The 12,730-nt window shown below is 34.5% G+C and overlaps 1 protein-coding gene across 26 annotated transcripts in view; it reads left to right on the forward strand.

Moving 5' to 3' along the window:
- The window catches only part of ABI2 (abl interactor 2), a 144,694-nt gene that overhangs the window by 83,926 nt on the left and 48,038 nt on the right, over positions 1-12,730 (forward strand). For 9 of the 26 annotated variants that reach the window (XM_044670677.1, XM_044670650.1, XM_044670653.1 and 6 more), the window contains 3 exons: positions 4,822-4,919; positions 8,096-8,242; positions 9,040-9,164. In XM_044670677.1, coding sequence (XP_044526612.1) covers positions 4,822-4,919; positions 8,096-8,242; positions 9,040-9,164 — 370 coding nt within the window. Of the gene's footprint in view, positions 1-1,350; positions 1,369-2,810; positions 2,819-4,821; positions 4,920-8,095; positions 8,243-9,039; positions 9,180-12,730 lie in introns of all 26 variants that reach the window. The other 17 variants (XM_044670660.1, XM_044670664.1, XM_044670669.1 and 14 more) reach the window with 6 other exon arrangements.

Here is a 12,730-nt window from a genome sequence, read left to right on the forward strand (position 1 = left end):
ATAATGTTTTAATTTGAATGGGAAGAGACAAAATGCTTTGAGTCTCTAGAAACATTTCTTATTACTCATAGTCTTGGTTATATCTCTATGCTCTGAACTATCATATTGCCTTTGAGCAATAACTCTTAGTAAGGTTGATCCATATAAGGACAGAGGCAAATTATGAGAAAATGAACCAATTTTTTCAGTGTGTTCATTAAATAATTCATTTACATTTTATTTTCAATTTTTAATTCTCTCTCTCACCTCCTCTTTCCTGTTGAGAGCAAGAAAAACAAAATCCATTAAAAAATGTAGTCAAGCAAAACAAATTCCTGTGTTATTCTCCGTCTGTACTCTTGAATCCATCACCTCTCTGAAAGTATAGCGTGTTTCATCATGAGTCCCTTGAAACTGTAGTTGACTGTTACATTGATCTAAATTTCCAAGTCTTTCAAATTTGTCTTTATACTATTATTGCTATTGTATAAATTGTCTTCCTGATTCATTCACTTTACTTTGTGTAAGTCTTTCCAGGTTTTTCTTATATGCCCTTCATCATTTCTTATAGCAAATAGTATTTCATTGCATCCATATGCCATAACTTGTCTAGCCATTACACAACTGATGGGTACCCCCTCAGTTTCCATTTTTTGTTACCATAAAAAGAGCTGCTTTAAATGCATATAGGTCATTTTTTTCTTTCTTTAATCTCCTTGGGGTATGGAATGAGTAGCAGTGTTGCTGGATCAGAGTATGCACAATTTAATACATTTTTGGGGCACTTAGAAAGCAATTGTTTTCCAGAATTATTGGACCAATTCATAGCTGCACCAGCCTTGCATTACTTGTTTTCCCAGAGTCTATAGATCTGTCTGTGGTAGCAAACCTAGGGCATGCATGCCAGAAGGAGCTGCTCCTCTCCCCCTTTCCACATGAGCCTGAAGACACTTTCTACAAACCCCTCCCCCCTCTGCCTAGCAGCCCAGTGGGAGTACTTCCTCCCTTCTCTGTCTGGGATAAGGGGGAGGCTCACATGCCAGTGAGGCTTGTAGTTTGGGCTCTCAATCTCCAAAAGGTTCAACATCACTGCCCTAGAGCATTCGTCATTTTCTTTCTTTTTTTTTTTTTTTGGTCTACTTTGCTAATATGATTAATGTGGATTGATATTGCAAGAGTGTTTAGTTTGTATTTGTCTAATTGTTGGTGATTTAGAACATTTTTTCCTATGGCTATTGATTGCTTGGATTTCTTTCTTTCAGAACTACCTGTGTGAATATGTATTGAAAGGGAGGAATTTGGGTAAAATGTAAAGAGCCAGAGATGAGGATACAGAAGTGTGCTGGATGCAGAAAACAGAATGTGTAAGAGGAAAGCTCGGAATTCTCAGTGAAGGTTCTGAGGTGCTGGACTGGTAGTTGGGGAGAGAGTGAGGAGTTTGTGGAGAAGTACAACTTCTGAACTTAGTTCCCTCCAATCCAGTGTGAGATCTACCCAAATCACCTACTTTGGTTCCTGTTATCCCCGATTGATCCCAGACATTGAATTGACTTCAATTGAACTCTCAAGAAGAAACTACCATTGAAATTGACTTGGACTTCTTAGTTACCTCAGTGGGCTCAGCCTACAGAGTGTGGTGACTAGGTCACTCCTGGCACCAGCTTCCTGCTCCAGCAGCTAGCTCTGAACTTTCACCAAAGACTATTTGGATGGGCTCAGACTAGGGCAGGTAGATGAGAAGGTGGGAAATTTTAGGCAGAGAGGAAGATAGTGTTGCTCCAACATAGTTGAAGATCGAAGAGACCTTTTGCAAGGTCAGTGAGGTCTGGGACAGGTAGATAATTATTAGCATAGGGACATTCCTAGCCCTCCATCCTTACCCAATCCCAGTTATCATCTGTAACAAACCTGTTGTTGATAAAAGCTAGCAGTCAGATTGCATTTCTAAGAGTCTCAGGCTGAGAGTAATCATCTTGTTGCTCTCTGTGCCTGGGAGGAGTCATCAACAGAATTTAGGTTCACTAACTTCATTTAATGGTCAAATTACAATCTTACAGTATATTCTTTGATCCAGCAATGCTTCTAGAAATATCACCTGGGGGATAGACTCTTACTTTTATGAATTTAAATGGACAACTTTCTTTTCTTCCAACTTCTTACTGCCCATCTTTCTCATGACAGCCCTCTTTAGCTGTCCCACTTTTTCTAAGATCATTTCATCTGTTTCACTTTCTCATGTGGTTGCTCTTCTTCCAATTCTGCACTAACTACTTTTCTTCTTACTCAGTTTGCTTGCTCCCTTCTTTTTCCAAGTCTACATCCAATTATTAGAATGGTTCTCTGGTTAAGTATAAGGCACCTCAGTGAATGACAACTCTCCTTTTTTTTTTTTTTTTAAATGTGGACTAACTGAATTACTGGTAAAAAGGAATAGGCATTTTCCATTCAAATTAAATTGATATCCCTATTTCCTTTCTTCCTGACTTTTTAAAAGCAGTATTTGTTTTCTATTTGTGTTTTCTATTGCATGTTTAAAAGTTAGTGCTTACAAAATTTGTATTTGATTTATTAAGTACTGAATGTTTTAGTTTGACTTAAAGGGTGGCTATCATTGGGAATGCATAAAATTCAGATTGATTTGGAAATCCTGCTTGAATTCCTTAATTATAAATTTTGTTAATTATCACATATGTATATGAACCAAACTTATAGCAGCAGCCAAACATTCTGGAAATCTTATAACCTGTTAAATTTAACACATTTAAACATAAACATCAAATTTAACACTATGGAATGATTTATTTTTTTTTTTTACTTTTTGGTCAACTCAGACAGGTAAGTGGCTTAATTAAGTTTAATAAATGACACATAGAAGATACTGCAATTTAAAGAAACACTTTAAATTCTAAAAACCAAATAAGGAAAATTTTCAAGCTAGAAAAATTGCTTCAGATGCCCCGTATATAGAATAAAATGCCTCTTTCACTCATTTTATTCTCTCCCTGCTCCTTTTTCTCCCAGTTCCTATGAAATTGATGTAGTTTAGTGTCTCTTTTTATCCTCATCTCTTGATAGTAATTTTGGGTTTCATGTTGCTTAAAGTTGAGCTTAAAGGACTTCATTAAAGAATATAACAGTAAAAGTAAATGACAAAATGTAACTTAAATTTAGTAATTTAAAAACACTAGTCCCATAATTAATTAATATTTAATACATATGAGTTCCATACTATGGTTTATTATACCCCCTAATTACAAATGAGGGGAATGGCAAGATTTAGTTAAATTTCTTAATATCTAAAATCTATTCCATTTTATCTTAATTTTGAAAGCAACAACAACCATGAAGAATTATTGCTTTATTTTAAAAATCTTTAATGGTGTTATTTGCCTTTGAAGACTGTGTTAACATCCCCCACAACTTGTTCACTGTTTCATTCATTTATGAAAGGTACTTTGTTTTTAGCAAAATATATGTGCTTTATATATTTGTGAAATAAAATTGATTTCCAACTTTAAAAAAGTGAGCACAAGTAGCATTAGCACATTGAAATTTGTTTATTTACTAAGGTTATATTTGACAGCAGACTAAATAATCTATAAGTTTTTGAACCTATTTTCTTTTTCATATTCATATTTAGCAGTAATTCTGGTAAATTTGTGCTAAAATAGACTCCATTGTTATAACTTATTATGTTGATATTTGCCTTTCAAATCTTCTTTGCAAGGACAAACTGAACATGGATAATAATCTGGTTAGAAAGGGAACAAACTGATTATTTTTAGAAAATAGCCACACAGAATATCAGTGTACTTATATTCTAGGTAGAAGGAACTTTCAGTAGTTATTTTCAGATAGTACTAGATACTCATACCATGTAGAATATGATCAAGTTGTGATAGCAAAGAACTTGATATTGGACTCGAATCATGGTTTACTGCAGTCATGTACATTTATTCTAAACCTGTGGCTACATACTCAACCTTTGGGGGCTGTGATGGAACTTGGTGCTCCCAGTGTGCCTGCCTCCTTTGATGCTTGAATTTTTAGTTAGGTATGGAATAGGGAGTGTGACCCAATGCTGGCATTGGCTGAGTACTATGCCTCCATGCTTAGATTTTTCCTTTAGAAATGGTAGCCAGAGATGAACTTGCTATTGACTCTTTATAACACAATCCTCAAGTTCTGGTCCAGCTATTTCAAAAGTAGGCTATTGCATGTCATACTTGAGTTTTCAGAAGTTTTCTTATTTGTAAACTCTAATATATTCATTAGATAGATATTTGACTTTATGTCATGTAAACCTATTTAGTATCCAAATACTAAATTATCATGATAGCTTATAATGCCTCTACATTTTAGATTCACTAGTTATATAGGTAATATGTATAGGCCACTGAATATTTAATTTTATTTGGGGATATATAGCTTATTTTTTATGTAAAAAGTGCTATTTAAAACAACAGTTACTTAAATATTTATTCAAATTGTTATCCCACAATAAGGACAAGATTTTAATCAATCCTTGTTGAATTTTAGTTGGATGAAATATCAGATATGCCTTGCCAGTGATCTGTTGTTGGTGTGATGGCCTAATGGCAAATACAGTCTTTATATATTTAATTGAACATTTGAAAACCCCAAATAAGGAAGAGTCCTTTGAGTGCAACTCTAGAATTATAGCAGAGTAGAAATTGCATATGAAGTGCATGGCTTATCTAATTTTTTTTCCTATTTGGTCCTTTCCCTACTCCCCTAAATTGTACAGCAACATTTTTCCTTAGGTGCCACATATTTCACTGCTTACATGTTAAGCTGAATTTTACCTACTCTTTTATGTAGGTGAGTACACAGAATATGAAGATGGGTGGGCTGCCTCGCACAACACCACCTACTCAGAAACCTCCCAGCCCACCGATGTCAGGCAAAGGAACACTTGGGTGAGTATGTAATTTATAATTGTAAAACAGCATGTAGGTCAAGTGATATGTGAATATAAAACTACTTATTTAAAAGTGATTCTCATTATGTGAAACTGAAGAAAAAAAATTCCTCCCTGATTTTTCCTGTCCTTTTTGTCATCTTTCTCAGAAAACAGATTTTTATGGGAATGGAAGTATTCTCTGCTATCCATTTTTAAACTGGAAGTAAAATACATAAACTTAGAGCTCGTTATATAAACTACATTGAAATTTTGATGGAAACTTTTCAGTTATTCATTTTAGATTTGTGGCATCTTTCTCATCATACTGATTTGAACTTATGGTAGTTGGAAAAAAAAAAGAAACAACAAAACTTTGCATAACTCTAATTTCCACGTCAACTTAAACTTGTGAAAGTTGGACTATATATACGTTTAGCAAAAATGGCCTATTTCAGGGAGAAATTTGCCATTCTTCTACTTGGGTGTTCTTAACCTTTTTGACAGCGAAGATCCCTTTGGTTGATTGACTGAAGCCTATGCACTCTTTTTTTAAAATTCGTAAAAATAAAATAGTGTTATAAAGCAAACCAGCTTTATTGGAATAGTTATCAAAATAGTAAAAATAAAAGTTAAGAACTCCTTTTATTGCTATAATATAATGAAAATTTGACTTATTGTGGTAATATATTTATTGTGTTCTAGTGAGCATAACAGAGCTTAGGAGGAGTCTGTCAGGGTTATAATCCTAGCTCTGTTACACATTTTTAATTATTGGGCAGTCAGTGATTCAGTTTTTTCATCTGTAAAATGGGGGTATTATTTGACCTATTTACTTTTTAGAGACATTCTGATGACAAATTGGATTTTTTTTTTAAATATGAAAAACCATAGGGTTTTGAAGTTTCAGATTGGCATTATTGTGTTTAAAAATGACTAAGGTGCAATTCCATTTTTGGCCCCCTCACCAAAAAAACCCCCCAAATTAATTACTTTGTAACAGTTGAGAACTGTTGAGAACAGATGAGACTGTTGAGCTGAAAGATGAGAAAGAAGAACTGAGAAGAGAAAGAACTTAAAGTAAAGTAGGGGAAGTTTTTGTAGGCCCCTTCAGAGAAATGGAAGTAAAATCAATGTTTAACCAACACTAGCCAAGAAAGTAGTGTAGGATGGTCAGGGGAACTCTAACCACAGTAGAAGATAGGACTGAAGGGTAGAACCTGAAACTGAACTGCAGAATGGGCAGAAAGAAAACAGTAGCTTTGTGAGTTATAAAATGTCATCCAGATGGGAGCATCTCTTAGGAGAGGAGAAGACAGAGCCAGAAAAGGACAGGTGTTTCTAGAGCTAATAGTTCAGGGACCTGACTAGTTATTTACTAACTTCCCAGTTTCCTCAATATTTTTGCATCTTGCAAGCGATATTATGAAGTGCAAAGAGCTTTGTTTTTTGTTATATAATTTTGTTTTAAAAATACATATGTATATATATAAATTATTACAAACTACTGTAGTTTGTTGTAACAGGGCAAAATTTATCCATTTCCTTCATAGTTTAAGGAGAAATTATATACATTAGTTTTTCTAAAATTCATTTTTTTTTGCAGAAATTCTGAGAGGTAACTGGAACTTAAAAGTTACAGAGCTCCAAAGAGGCATTTGGTGACATACTTTGTTAGCACTGTCTTCTTGACCCAGTCAGTACTGTTTCTCCCCCCACTCCCAACTACCCATTTGTTTCTTTGCCTGTTCTTCCCTCTTTTTAATTTTTTTTAATCACTCCTCTGCTCCTTCTCTCCTTCCCTTAGATGAAACAAAGGCAGGCAGTTCGGTTAGTTTTCTGTTCCCATTATCCACAGTTAATTTTTTGAAAGTGAGTATAGGGGGTTGAGAGAAAAAGATTGCCTTGTTGGACTAGGGTCATCCCTACTTGAAAAGGGTTTTGAAGAGTACATTTCTGTAAAGGACATTGCCATCATATCCTGTAGCTTTTCTTTCTATAATTTCTTCCCCCTTTCCTGTAACTTGTTTCTGAATCTATATGTTTCTGGATATTTGTAGCTAAATTAACTTACTTATTTTCTCATTATTGATATATTTACTTTATAATTTTGGAGGTGATGTCTTCATTTACAAGTGATTTTTCAGTGTGCAGTCCTAACACTTCAATTTCAACCCCCCTACCCTATTACTCTTTCTCAAATGAAAGAAAGAAAATATTTAAATGTAATTATTGTACTCAAAAATCTAAATGCAGTATAGGTGAGTTGATACTTAAACGGAATTCATTAGTTTCTACATAAAGCAAATAATTGTTTTAGTGATACTGTGCCCCAGATTGAGAAGGCAGCATGGTATTGTAGGAAGGTGTTTTTTTTTTGTATGACTGTATACCTGTCTTCAAGAGAAAAGGGTTAGTTAGAGGAGTAGGAAGAAAAGGAACATAATATCCTAGAGTTTGACTTGTTTGTAGTAGCTAGTTTGTTGATAGACCCAATAGATTCATTTAAATAAAAGGTGAATTAGGAAGAAGAGTATTAGTACTCCAACGAGAGAGTTTTTCTTTTAGGTCTCACATTTTAAAGATTCTAATTTTTTCTTTGTCAGAATATCTTTGTCAGAATTTCTTTCTCCCTCTCATGTTATTTTGGAACTTAGGAATTTTGAAAAGGAAATGAGCAATATGGGAATTGGTTCCTTGATCCCTAGCAGGGAATCATTAGATTCCAGAATTTAGTACTAATTCTACATTGACTTTTGAATAACTAGTATTGGAGTTTGGCATGAAAATTAATAGCAACCTGTTCTTAGGGGCTTTTATAAGAGCTTGATTTAATATTTAGAAAGTACTTTGAGTTTTCAAATAAAAAAAGGTTCTAGAAGAAATGGAAATAAGAAGTGGAGCAAGGTGAAGTGAATACTTTTGTAAACTATGCAAAGAAAGTTACTTAGCTGAGGAAAATGGAATTTGAAAAAGGAATAATATCTACCTTTTAAAAAGCATAAAACCATACCCATTTAAATCTCTATTAGGTGGGAGGCAAGGGATACCTGAAGAAGAGGTGATTGGATGATGTAAAAACACACATTTTCCTATTTAATTTCAAATTGTACTTCACTACTGGCAACTCTATCTTTGAATTTGTTATGCCTAAATTTGCCTAATTACACAATACATACGCTCTTCTTTTTGTAGGCGTCACTCCCCCTATCGCACACTGGAGCCAGTGCGTCCTCCAGTGGTACCAAATGATTACGTACCTAGCCCAACACGTAATATGGCTCCCTCGCAGCAGAGCCCTGTGAGGACAGCTTCTGTGAATCAAAGAAATCGAACTTACAGGTATTTTCTCTACCTCAGCAAAAAATGTGATGGCCATAGTACCATACTCTGTTCAAATAACTTCAGTTAAACCTTTCTCATTCCAAAGCACCAAGTCTCCTTTCCTTACTCTACTCCCACTAAACCACATCTGCTCTCACCTTCCTCTTCTGATGCTCCGATACAACTTTGAGGAATCAGGAAGTCATATAAAAACAGATAATGAACTCTCAACCTCTATAAAGTTTAAATGTACAGAGGGAAGCTCAGCTTAGGTGACTTGAGAAAAGAGTGTGAACCAAAAAGTTAAATTCTAAAATTTTTCAAGTTGTTTTTTGGTGGAACTTTACAGATGAAAAACTATACTTGTTAAAAATGTAAGTATGGGCTAATGTACCAGGACATAATTGTGTATTAAAGTTAATCAGTATCTTAAATATATTTTCATTGTAAATGGAAGTTTTTTGGGGAAAGATTAATTACATTATAGTATAATAAAGCTAATGTATCTACGTACCTATTTATAAAATTGTGTCCTGTTGTCAACCTAAACATTGTCAGATTTTTTATATGAACTTTTAAAACAGTCTTAGGAATAATGAAATTGTCTTGAACCTAGATTCCCCCCTTTTCCTGTATTTATAAAACTATAGCACTGATGTTGCTATAAAGATTAAAGTGTAGGGTTCTTACATCTTTTTTTTTTTTTTGTAGTAGGTCTATATGTTTCAGAAACTTAACTTACTGTATTCTGGGGAATTCTGATTAACTATTGCTTTACATCAATGTTAATGTTTTGGTGGGTCTGATTTCTTTAGCAGCAGTGGTAGTAGTGGAGGGAGCCACCCGAGTAGCCGGAGCAGCAGTCGAGAAAACAGTGGAAGTGGTAGTGTGGGGGTTCCTATAGCTGTCCCTACTCCATCTCCTCCCAGTGTCTTTCCAGGTAAACCCAGAATTCATTTGTATTTCTTCCTTTTTGAAGCTTTATTACTCTCTTATTCAGGATGATTTCCTAGGCCTGAATAAATACTGGAAAAAATTTGGGGGGAAAAATGAACTAAGCGGTATTGATTTGACTACTTATAAAAATTTTCCCTTATTGCTGTGCTTTTGGGCATCTGGTGATAATGGTTAGGAAGTGCCCTTCTTTATCTTTAGACCACAGTGCCAATGAGACTAAGGCTTTAGGCAACATACCTGTAATAGAGTACCTCTACTTTCTCTCTCATGATTATAGATGAATCTGTTATCAGAGTTATTTATTTTGGAAAAGAATGGCATTGGGTACAGTGGTGACTGAGTGACTTTGTGGGGTTAGATCGGTGCAAATATATTGTTTACTGAGAAAAACAAAACCAAATTCCAAGTTCATGGTCTACTGACAGTTGAGTCATCACAGCATAGATAGGAAGACACTTTTGATTGTTGATTTCTTTGACCTGTGAAACTGAACATTTTATGAGAAGTACTCCATTTTTTTCTGAGCCAAAAAAATTTGCCAATAGGATTTTCCTCCCTCCTTTCTCTCCCCTTTTCCCTGCTTCCTTCCTCTTCCTTCTCTTCCCTTCTTCTTTCCTCTCTTCACTCTCTCCTGGTCCCTTTCATCAGCTAGAGTACTCCTTCCCCTAACTGCCTTATATTCATTTTGATAATGTTATATATTTATCACATATATGTACATGTTGCCTGGAACAAAAGCATGATGATTGGGTACTAGTGGCAAACATTTAATCAATAAGCATTTATTAATCACCTATTATATCCCAAACATAGAGCTAAACACTGGGGATACAAAAAGAGTCAAATGATAATCCTTGTCTTCAGGAAGTTCACAGTCTTAATGGGAAAGAAAAGCATACAAGTAATGTGACCAAATGACATTCAGGACAAATAGAAGATCATTAATAGAGAAAGAATTAGAGGTTAGGGAAGGTTTCCTGTAGAAGATAGGATTTCAATTTAGACTTAAAGGAAGCCAGAGATGTCAGTAGCAGAGCAGAGGAGGCAGAACATTTCAGACATGAGAGTGAATCAGAGAAAATGCTCAGGGTCCAGAGATGGAGAGTCTTGTTTAAGGAATAGCCACTTTCACCAGATCAAAGAGTACTTTTTGGGAAGTCATGTGTAAGATGACTAGAAGAGTAGGAGAAGGCCAGGTTATGAAGGGCTTTGAATGCTAATCAGAGTGTTTTTGTATTTGATGCTGAAGGTAATAGGGAGCCACTGGAGTTAACTGATATTGGGAGGATATAGTTGGGCCATTTATTATAGTTTATTGCGTGACCATGATAAAATGTAATCATATAATATAGTCAGAATTAGAAGAATTTTGTGGTTTTTAAAAACTTGGCATTATATATATATATATGTATATATATATATATATATATATATATATATACACATATACACATATACACACTTCTTTTCTACTCTGTTCAGATAAATAAGTTGTTTGTTTTTTGCTCCTATAACTGACAAAAAAAATCTATCCTAACCCTATCCTCGCCTACTGCCCTTCCCCCTCCTTTCTCTCCCCATCTTCTCTTTTTCTCCTCTGTCCCCCTCTATCTTTTTCTGTTTTTCAGGTAAAAATGGCATTAAATTATTTATTTTCTTTAAGGATTTTTAAGTCTGTATCAATAGCCTAAGCATGTCAACTTATTTGCTGCATATTTAACAATTCTTTAACATGAACTGCTTTTTTCCCAACCCTCGCTTTCATTTGGTTAGCATTAAGACCTGAATGTCTAACACTAACAACTCAANCCTTTCCTTTCCTTTCCTTTCCTTTCCTTTCCATGGTTATTATTGTATGAGAAATTAAATTAAAACAGGCTTTTAAAATATTTATTTATTTATTAATACATTTAAAATAACAATAATAAACATCTTAACATAAATGGCATTTAAAATTACTGTTTTTCAAAACAAAATAAAAATTGTGAGAAGAATGGCATTTCTTTACAAAATTTTGTAAATCTCTTTACCAAAAAAAAAAAAGCTAGATTTCTTTGATACCTGTCTCTGAATTCAATCCGTTGTACTCTACTGTTTTGGTTTCAGTATAGGAAGACAGTTGGGCCTCATTCTGGTATGTAGTTTGAAAAGGGAAGAGTATTTAGTAGACAAATAGTATCTTAATGTTATTATGAAATTATTTTTGACTGTCCACATATCCTATAAAGGTCTCAGGAGTCCTAAAGGGGTCTCAGATTCATACTTTGGGAACCTCTGGGCTATATAAGTCACTTGCCAGGTATATTATAGAAAGAACTATTGTTCTGGTGCTTTTTCGAATAGCTGTCCTCTGGGGTTCCTTCCAACTATGAAATTCTGGGATTCCAGTTAAATTGGTGATTGAAAGTTAAAAACTATTGTTAACAATATAAAAAGGACTTAATTTCATTAGTAAGGGGAGAAACATGGTGCAAAGAGAAATGTAAATTTATTTTTCCTCATAGAAAGTTATGAACATCATCTGGAAAAAATGTTTATATAATGTTCTATTCTGTCTTAGACTCATAGACTCACCCTACTTATAAAAAAAAGATGAAATAGGAAATGAAATTTCCAGTTGGCTTTAGCTGATAAAAACTTAGTGTAGAAAAGAACTCTTTGATGTCAGTGATGGCTTTATTTAGTTTGGTATTGTTGATGTATCATGCAGCGTGTGTGTGTGTGTGTGTGTGTGTGTGTGTGTGTGTGTGTGTGTGTGTTTCTCTGCATTGGAGTTTCTTAGTTTTAATCAGAGGTGGATCTTTGACTTAGAGAAATGTAAGGGGCATCAGAGAAACCTGTGGGAGGCTGCTTGATGTAATGGCATAAAGCGTTTACAGCCTGGGGTCCTTGGCTTGAATCCTGGCTTATCCATGACTATTTGTATGGCTTTGGTCAAGTCACTTTACTCTTTAGGTCCCAGTTTGCATATCTGCAAAATGAGAAGGTTAGATTGAATGGTCTCATAAAAAGTTCTTTTAGGTCTATAAGTCTCTTATATGGTCATCTTTCTAGAATGAGAAGGGACCTCAGAGTCTATGTAATCTAACCTCTCATTTTACAGCTGAGGGAGTTTCGGCCTACAGGGGCTATGTGACTTGCCCAGGGTGACAAAGACAATAAATGGCAGAGGAAGGATTTGAAAAGAAGTCCTTGGACTTCAGATTTAGTTTCTTTTCATTAGATGTGAACATTTTGTTCCCAGTTACTTTTTAGAGGAATTTCTTAGATTTTTAATAATGCTCTAACAAAATAATTTAGTCCTACTGATTAATTTGTTTACTTAAATAATAAAGGTCTTTTGACTTTCATTTTAGGATCTCATTTTAGGTTTTTTTTTCCCCCTGAAGTATCAGGTGACTTATATATCACTCTTACCTCATTAAATTAGCTACAATTTTAGTTGCCGTTCCTCTTGGATTTTAAGCTATAGATTTCATAAATTTCCAATTTGTTCCTTTGCAAATATGGATACTTAGTTGATGATTATAAGCTTGAGGTGGTGTGTAT

The sequence above is a fragment of the Gracilinanus agilis genome, chromosome 3 (assembly GCF_016433145.1).
Source record: "Gracilinanus agilis isolate LMUSP501 chromosome 3, AgileGrace, whole genome shotgun sequence".
Lineage (NCBI taxonomy): Eukaryota > Metazoa > Chordata > Mammalia > Didelphimorphia > Didelphidae > Gracilinanus > Gracilinanus agilis.